The sequence below is a fragment of the Photinus pyralis genome, unplaced genomic scaffold (genome assembly GCF_008802855.1).
Source record: "Photinus pyralis isolate 1611_PpyrPB1 unplaced genomic scaffold, Ppyr1.3 Ppyr1.4_LG2, whole genome shotgun sequence".
NCBI lineage: Eukaryota > Metazoa > Arthropoda > Insecta > Coleoptera > Lampyridae > Photinus > Photinus pyralis.
The window spans coordinates 12,261,811-12,270,746 of NW_022170403.1; the positions used below are offsets into that span (position 1 = coordinate 12,261,811).

An 8,936-nucleotide genomic window follows, 5' to 3' on the forward strand; every position below is an offset into this window, starting at 1 on the left:
CACTCAATCTTTCATGAGGTGTAATTGCGGTCCTCATTAAGGTGGATTCATAGCTCTCCGTTCATACGTTTCCGTTTGTCCGTTACCCAATCAGAACGCAGTAAATTTTTAAACCGTACGTCGTCCATTTTCAACGGAAAAGTTGGTTGAAGTTGAACATTTATGTTTCCGTTGGTCCGTTTTTTAACAAGAGTAAGGTTATGTTTGTTATATTGCTGACGGTTAAGAGCAAATTTAACAGTGTTCGCCTATTACGTTCTTCGCGGTGCTAATCTGATAGTAGTTTCTACGTACTGAAGATCGCGGTGGGTACAGTACAAAATAAAATTTAGGTTATGGTTATACCTTGTAAACGGCCGATAGGGACGGATTGCTATGAACCTTAACAAATTGCACTATCCGTTTGACGGATCAACGTAACGGATGAACGGAGAGCTATGAACCCGCCTTTATGGTGTCCTTTTTGTAAATGATCGACGTCACCAATGATAAGAGCCTTAAGTATGTGTCCTCATCCATCCGCAAATAATTGTGCCAATCTTTCGGACTGAACCTCAGGTCTTTTAATAAATTTACTGAATTTACATGGAAGTAACATTTCCTTTTCTGTAACCAGTACCAGTCTTTAGTCCAGAACTTTCGCTTCACTCTTTTTTTATTACTTTCGACAGCTACAGACGCTACAGTGGCGTAACTACAATGTCTCAAAGGTACGCAATGAGGACGGGCCCCGACTTAAAAGGGGCCCCGGCAAAAATGTACAAAAAATGTAATTTTTATATAAAAAATACTGAAAAAAATTGAAAATTTCCCGAACTCATTCAATGTTACGCTTGTGTTAATTATTTACATAGTTTGCGTTACTAAAGGAACAGATAATATTGTTCACAGGCGGTAAATAGGTACCTATAGGTGAAAAATCCGGACCAATATCTACAATATACAAAAATTAACAATCCGAGGAAGTAACTATTGAATTTAAATCATCATATCATTTAAATCTGACCTTAATTTAATACGAAATTTGATATGCTCAAAAGTAGCCAGCTCAAAGAGATTTAAAAGCAACTCCACCCGTTTCCCATTTGTGAAACATAAAATTCCGAAGTCTCTTACATAAAGTACCTTCATGAAACACTTTGTTAATTAGCGGGACCTTCTGCAGTCCAGAAGATATCTGAAGGTCCTGAATACGGTAACCTTAAACTGAATTTGTATTTCGAGATGAATGCGACTAAGTACTTTTAACACTCTAGCATTTACCTCTGCATGGACGAAACAGTTACCGTCATTCAAAAAAGGCGGATTCATACACAAAGAATAGAAATCGCTAATCAAACTTAATAACTAAATGAGTTTAAATGTATCTCCAGCGGTGTCTGTAGATACGCCACCTGTACTTGTCGTTTAAAATTTTGAAAGCAGACATCTCAGAATGGACGAAAATACCATAGTGGAACCTCCAAGAGAAAAGCAAAAAACGAACGTTGAACAGCGAAGAAATAAGTTCAGAGTTAAGCAACGTCGGAAGATCGATATGAGGGTGATATCTTTAGAATCCGAATCTTCTGGAGTGTATTTCTAGTGAACTTTCATTTATATATTTTTAAGGTGGCTTTCATTAGAAATCCAAGCGGTTATATTAAGCGTAAGGGAAAGGGCCCCCAAATATTTTTGAGGACGGGCCTTTAAAATGAAGTTACCCCACTGGACAGCTAACAATAATCCAACAACAGGAAGAACGTTATCTATCGACGTCATTTTTGCGCGAAACTGGCGTGCCTTAAGGCTGGCCTTCGTATATTCCGAATGTGTGGAGACCCCCTATAATTTAGGTTCGCCTCAAGGCCCGTCGCCCCGAGGCATGCCTTCGGTTTTTCCGTTGCGTGTGGAGCCGCCTTTAGGAATCAGCAACGGCTTACTACATTTTAAATTCTTTAAATGAAGCAATAATATACTTTTTTAACAAAATAAAAATCTACACAATTATATAATCTTTGAAATTGTACTTCATTTTTATCACTGACGAGACTGTTTCAATATTCAATAAATTCCTTTATTTTGTCCACTGTTGTGCCACTAGTGAAAATATTCTTTCGGGGTTGTCATTAAGAGTAGAAATGCAAAAAAAGTAGTACTACGCAATTTTCAATAACTTCGAGTACCTATAAAAGAGCATTCGATGTTTTAAAAAATTGTTACCAATGCTGATTTCCCTTTGAAAGTGTATCTTGTTGGCTTAAATTTTGACAGAAAAATTTTTAATTCACCCACTCAGTACCTCAAAACCCGGACTACCATTGAAAACCCGCCCGGACGCCCCCTAAACTAGGACAGATCCGGACGGATGGCAACCCTATCCAAAAATCATTCTTTTTTCTCTTTTTGTTCAAACCTCAGAAATAATTTAAAGAAGCTAAATGGAGAACTGAATAAGCAATTTTTTATACAGGGAGAATTTTTGATATAGGTAGTATATGCGTGATGCTCGGTCAAATCGCTGAAAATTCTACGTTATCAATTCCGGAAATGCTACCGGATCATTTCCGAAAATTTTGAACATTGTTTTTCTATGTAAGTGCAAGTTTTAAAAAAATCGGGCGAAGATAATTTAGGATAGGAGAATTGACTTCTGCAAATTAATTTCCCCAAGAATTGACGAAGATCCTGATTTTTCCAAAAACACCAGTTTTAGTCACGAATGTAGGTAATTTCTTCTTGAACGGATTTGTGAACAAACAAAATTGTAGGTACTTTTACCTACTATAGGATAAGGATAACGAAAATCCACACTTGTTTCGAAAAGATTGCACCTAATTTCCGCAGAAGATCAATGTTTGGGTAGAAGGAAACTTAACAGGGGAGTTATAGTACTATTGGAAGAACTGATAGATCCTCTGATCACACAAGCTTTGAAGAGTCAAAAGTGAACGACAAGGGTGGAGATATGCTTCTAGACGAAGAAAATTTGCACTTTAAGCAAGATCGCGTTTCGCCACATTGTTGACTATTATTGTTGGGGTATTCTGGTAAATGGATTGGCAAAGGGGGTGCCATCAGACATCAGAGAAGGGTCACTACGGTCTCTCGACTTGACTCCGCTTGCTTTAATTTTTTCGGGAACTAGTACTGGTAATTGGAGGTACGAGGTGAATACTAAAATCTAAAACTACAGTAAACCCTCCATTAATTCACCCTTGCTATTAACATGATCGCGTGTATTTTAAAATTTTTGATTTTTTACCATATCACCATCTGGTTAGTGCGCACACTCGCCTACGGCCTGCGCAAGATTCAATTGGGTTCAATCATTGTGTACAATGGTTCAATTATCCACAACAACACTGTTTCTCTATTTACTATACAACCATTGAATTTATAACTATCAAATTCAGTGATACAACTTAGTTGCTTTCTTTTGGCGATCCAAACGGTTGGGATTGTCTTGTTCTTTCTAAGTGTGATCTTATGATAATGATTGCTAAAATCGTGAACAAACTGAGCATAAAAGTTTTATGATCACGAATTCCTAACCTATATAAATGCAAGGATATTTTTGCTCGAATGTTAGGTTATAAGGTTAGTCAATATTTGTAACTGAAGAGGAGCATAATCGTGCAAGTTCTTCCACTTGTATTTAAATTATTTTCCTTTATCCTATCAAAGGCAATGCTGCGCGTTGAAGCCTGGGGCGGCCAAATTTACTTACGGAGCCAAAGTTTGATTAATTTTTCATTTTCGTGATTATGCGATCCTTTAAGTCTCGAAATGTGCAATTAAAAACATTATTGAACAATGGTACATTGTAGTGCACGGAAGTGATAGCAAAAAAACACACGAAAGTACCTATATTGTTTCACAGGTATAAATTATAGGTTAGTTTTCGGTGAAATAACAAACAAATGTGGGCTTTATTTTACGATCATTATTATCATTGAATTCATGCTTGAAATCATGATCGCGAATTAGCCGAAAGAAAGCGCCTCATGTGATTAGTTCAAGTTCAAATTTTCGATTTATTTGAACTACATTCATCACACAAACATTTGGACTAATTAAGGTGAGCGGGTTGTGCACATCTCTACTCGATGTAGGTTGTCTATCACCTGGTTGGAGCGTAAGGTCATTGTCGATAATAATAACAAAAAATCGAAGTTCTTTTTTAGTTTTCACAGTAGTTTTATTTTATCTTGAAATTCTACGGGCTTATCATTTCGTAAAGGGTTTACTTATTTAACCTACAATTAAAATGAGCTTCCTTTTGTAAGTACTTAGTTTTTTCAAGCAAATTAAAGAATCTATTTTTATCTTGTTTTGTAAAGTAAATTCACTGTTGTGTTTCTATTTTCTGCAGTGGAAGTCGTTCTTCGAAAACATTCAAGCCAAAGAAGAATATTCCAGAAGGAACTCATCAGTATGAGTTAATGAAGCATGCTGCTGCGACTCTAGGATCTGGTAACTTACGGTTAGCGGTTATGCTTCCTGATGGCGAAGATCTGAACGAGTGGGTTGCAGTTAATAGTTAGTTATAAGATGTACAAACATGCACATCATTTTATTGATAACATTGTAGCTGTGGATTTTTTTAATCAAATTAATATGCTGTATGGTACCATAACGGAATTTTGTACGGAGGATAGCTGTTCAATAATGTCAGCCGGTCCAAAATACGAATACCATTGGGCTGATGGCCACACCGTTAAGAAGCCAATTAAATGTTCTGCACCAAAGTATATCGATTATCTTATGACGTGGGTCCAAGATCAATTAGATGACGAAACTTTATTTCCATCAAAAATAGGTCGGTATCCTCTTGATTGCTAGAAAATATTTTTAATTTGGATCATTCGTTAGGCGTTCCCTTTCCTAAGAATTTTCTATCAATCGCAAAGACAATATTAAAGCGATTATTTAGGGTTTACGCACACATTTACCATCAACATTTTAGCGAAGTCGTTCAACTAGGCGAAGAAGCACATCTTAATACATCTTTTAAACATTTTATTTTCTTCGTACAGGTAATGAGGTTCAGTGATTCATTCAAAGTCCAAAAAGTAACTTTCTTTGTTTTAGGAATTTAGTCTAATAGAAAGGAGAGAGTTAGCTCCATTACAAGAATTAATAGATAAGCTTACGGCCAAAGAAGCACGATGAATAATTTTCTACTAAACTTCTTACTGCACATTATATTTGCACATCTACTATGACTGCTATCATACTTTTGCAATTTTTTTTGAATGCATAAGTTATTCTTGTCCCCAAAATGTTGTGCACAATTATTTATATTTGTTGTAGTATCAATTAATAGCTACATATACGTTTGATATATGTGATGACTATTTTTTGCTAAGTAGAAGCAAATAGAAAACGTTTGCAGTATTTTTTACACATTTAAGTATCTGCGTTTTTACAATAGTACAGGCCTTCAAACAACAGGCAAATCCAATTCGTGTGAAGATAATTATGGGAGCTTATTATCATGTTAAGTGCAATCGAAATTATTGGTATTACCTGATCGAACAAAATTGATTTGTGTTCCTACTTTTCCAAGTACTTAGATTTAAACAAAATATATTGTAGTATTCTTACGAGTATGTTATTAATTCCCCAGCGCTTTTTTAATTGTAAACCTATGTATGCATTTTCTCGCGTATTTAATCATAGAAATTATTTATTTTTAATAATGTAGTAGTTTAATACTTGCGAGCTTTAAAAGTTCCAACGTTAATAAGAAATGGCATTATTTTTAGATCGTTTACATCAAATCTAATGAATAATAACTAACTGTGAAGACATTTTCTTGTTCTTGACCAAAGTAGGTAAGAATACCGTTGAGCTACGTCACTTTATGTATATACTAAATATATGAATTATACACTTTCTCATTTTATACATTTGTGTTTATTTTAACTGCACTTGACATGTATTTACTTTGGGTTTGTGTTTGGTCTTACTTAATAAGCATAGTTTCTATTGTAAAACTTCTGCTCGTGTTGACCATAAAAATCAGATCATTGCTCATTCTTCCTCTTTGGTGCAAAGTGATAGTGGAAGTTATGGCGTGGCAGGCAACTGATGCGATGATGAGAAGATTTGCGGATAGTGATCTCACCTGCAGGGTTTATTGAAAAAGTGTAGTTAATTTATCCTCGTAATTTAGGCATTAGTCCTCCATTCTAACTAATATGCTTAGCGTTTTCGTTGTATCCTTGGATTAGTTAGTATATAATTTCCACGTCCATTGAGTTTATCCCTTCGAATCTTGCAACTTTTATTTGAAACATTTTTCGATAGCTCTTTTTTTACTAAAATATTTGAACTTTTTAAAAATGTCGATTTTCACTTTTTTCCAATTATCTACGAAACAATTAATTTTTTTCAAAATTTCGCATTGGAATATCCATTAGCGTCAAAAACTACACAACTTTGCCAATTTAACCGAATCGTAAGTGTAATAATAACACAGATACCCATGTTATTCTACTCAATTTAAGACACCCTGTATAGTGTAGTATATAATGTGAGGTTGTACAGGGTGCGCCATGTTTTACACATTTAGTGTATTTGTAGTAATTTATTGTTAGTGCTATCAAAAAAGTAACATAGGCGTCCTGTGCTCTTTTTGGGTCAAACTTGAAATGCTAAGATCAAAATTTAAAAGAAGTGATACAACCTTTACTTACCATACGTACTGCCTGTCTTCTAGACCCACTAACACCTTATCAAGATCAGCAAAACCTAAAGCTTGCAAAACACTCCAATGCAAATTGAAAATAGCAACTTTAATGGAAACAGTTCAATAAAACCATTGTATACAAATAATCTAAAATGTCAATAAAATTAAATTCAGCACTAATTTATAGCAGTTTTGGTTGCTTTTTAATAGCAGTCACGTCTAAAATTCGATCAAAGTGTGGCTTCGGTTCAAGAATGTGAATTGGTGCAGAAACTGCTTCGGGTTTTTCTGCAAGCAAAAATAATACATAAAGCAAATACATAAGATAGAGTACATACCATTCAAAAGATTGTACTTTTGCATATACTGGACGGTAGCGATAGAAAACTCTGGCCTTCTTTTTATATTTGCTGATTGTTTCACATTTTGATAACCCTGTTTATTGTGCGCTACTCTAGTTAATTGATCATTGGGCAAGTATTTCATTAATAGTTGTTTCACAGCAAAACTGACGTCATTTTGGTTACACATCGAGGGCTCGTCGAATCTAGATTGAGAAAAACCATGATCGTGACTAACTGTCGAAAATACGTTGATTCGTATATTGCCTTATGAAAATCAAGTTCGTGCGCATTTGATTGAAATTACATGGATGATGGAAAGAGACACAAAAAACATATAACATAAATAATAATTTCCTACAAAAAGTCTGCGACAGTATACCATCTTTAATTGTTTAAGAATAATAAGCACTAATGTACACAGGGTTATTTAGACAGCGCCTTTATTATAAGAGATAGAAAAGAACTTTAAATACGAAGGTTGTGCGGTTTATCATAAATCGCTAGAAAATGTACCTAAAGTAAAAAAACAAATAAATATCGCAGTTAGTAAAAAATTCAAATTTGATCAATTTTTAATGAAACGCCCTATATATATGTAAAAGATTCACTAACGGTATAGAGGATTAGGGGTATTACACCCCTTAATTAAACACTATACGACAATTTACAATGGGCGTTTATTGAACAGTAACAATGGCTCGATACATTGCTCTATTTCTCGACCGTCTTTCTTGGATGTCGCGTACGAAGTCCCCATATGTGGGCCGCGCTCCTTCGCGCACCCCTTGGTATAATAAAGCTGCCTTAGCGAGCCGTAATAAAACGTGATGTTTTCATGTTTCATGAAGTTCCGCTTACATATATCAAAAATTGAATAGAATTGAATACATATGTTGACATTTGTTTTAGCCGTTTTTAAATGAGCATGAGTTTATATTAGCAATAGATACTTTATGCTTAAATTGGATATAGTCTATAGAAAATGTATTGGAGGTAATGGTGATCACGACTCACGAGTGATCATATCCAACATATACATTGGTCAAACCGTTTAGAAGTATTGAAATAGATCGCTTACATGCACAAATTTAAATGCTTATTATTCTTAAACGGTTCAAAATAGACATATGATGTCACGGAGTTTTCTTATGAGAAAATAAATAGTCAATGTAATGCGCGAGGAAATGAGCGTGACTGTGATTTTTGTAAGAAAACACCATTACACTCAAAGAGCGCAAATGTTGGTCGAAATATGATCTCTGTTTCTTACGTTGCATCGACCATAAAGTAGATTTACTTGGTGCTTATAATTAAGAGGTACTCTTCCCTTATTGTACACAGTGGTTGCTACTAATTATTGAAGAATCCTAACCAATTATAATTTATAAATACAAATGTGTTTAATAATAGTACCTTACAAGTCAAATTTTAGTAGAAGTTACTGATACTTACTCATCTGTGGCTTCAGTAGATGGTATATGCACTCCAATACTGTTTAAATGTTTTATCGTCGCCTGCTTTACTTTTCTCATCATTTTTTGTTTCCTTACATCATTTGAGTCTAGTTCAACTTCACAAGGAGGAATATTTGTCGGTTGAATACCAGATTTTTTTAATATATGATTCACTTGCGCCTATAAAAAAACAAATTTGTAAAATAAAATCATGGTACTTATTTTGGATTGAGTCAATATTTTATGCATCAATGGGAAATCGAGAGGGCGAGGATTAATAAACATCAGCCAAGAACTTGTATAATCGAAAATAAAACTAAACAAGCACATCAATAATTTATGTAATTTGGTGATAAATATAGTTCCAAATAGAAAAGACGAACATGTAAGTGGAATCACTTATGCTGGGTCACTTTCTCTGTCTGTCCCTACTGCTAAGTCGCTATGCAACGTATTTAAGAT

General features: G+C 34.6%; 2 protein-coding genes across 2 annotated transcripts; one reads left to right on the plus strand and one right to left on the minus strand.

Annotated features, from left to right (window-relative positions):
- The first annotated feature begins 4,084 nt into the window (after window positions 1-4,084).
- Window positions 4,085-5,892, plus strand: LOC116164733 (MOB kinase activator-like 1). Its single transcript, XM_031478949.1, has 6 exons — window positions 4,085-4,117; window positions 4,167-4,263; window positions 4,355-4,521; window positions 4,574-4,801; window positions 4,855-5,018; window positions 5,074-5,892. Exons 2-6 carry the CDS (start codon window positions 4,250-4,252, stop codon window positions 5,152-5,154), a joined length of 654 nt encoding a protein of 217 aa, XP_031334809.1. The 5' UTR covers window positions 4,085-4,117; window positions 4,167-4,249; the 3' UTR covers window positions 5,155-5,892.
- Window positions 5,893-6,761: 869 nt separating this feature from the next.
- On the minus strand, window positions 6,762-8,654 carry LOC116164706. The gene is made up of 3 exons (XM_031478908.1): window positions 8,473-8,654; window positions 7,015-7,223; window positions 6,762-6,964 (listed from the first exon to the last, which is right to left on the minus strand). The coding sequence occupies exons 1-3, from the start codon at window positions 8,553-8,555 to the stop codon at window positions 6,858-6,860; spliced, it is 399 nt and encodes a 132-aa protein (XP_031334768.1). The 5' UTR covers window positions 8,556-8,654; the 3' UTR covers window positions 6,762-6,857.
- Between the last annotated feature and the right edge of the window lie 282 nt (window positions 8,655-8,936).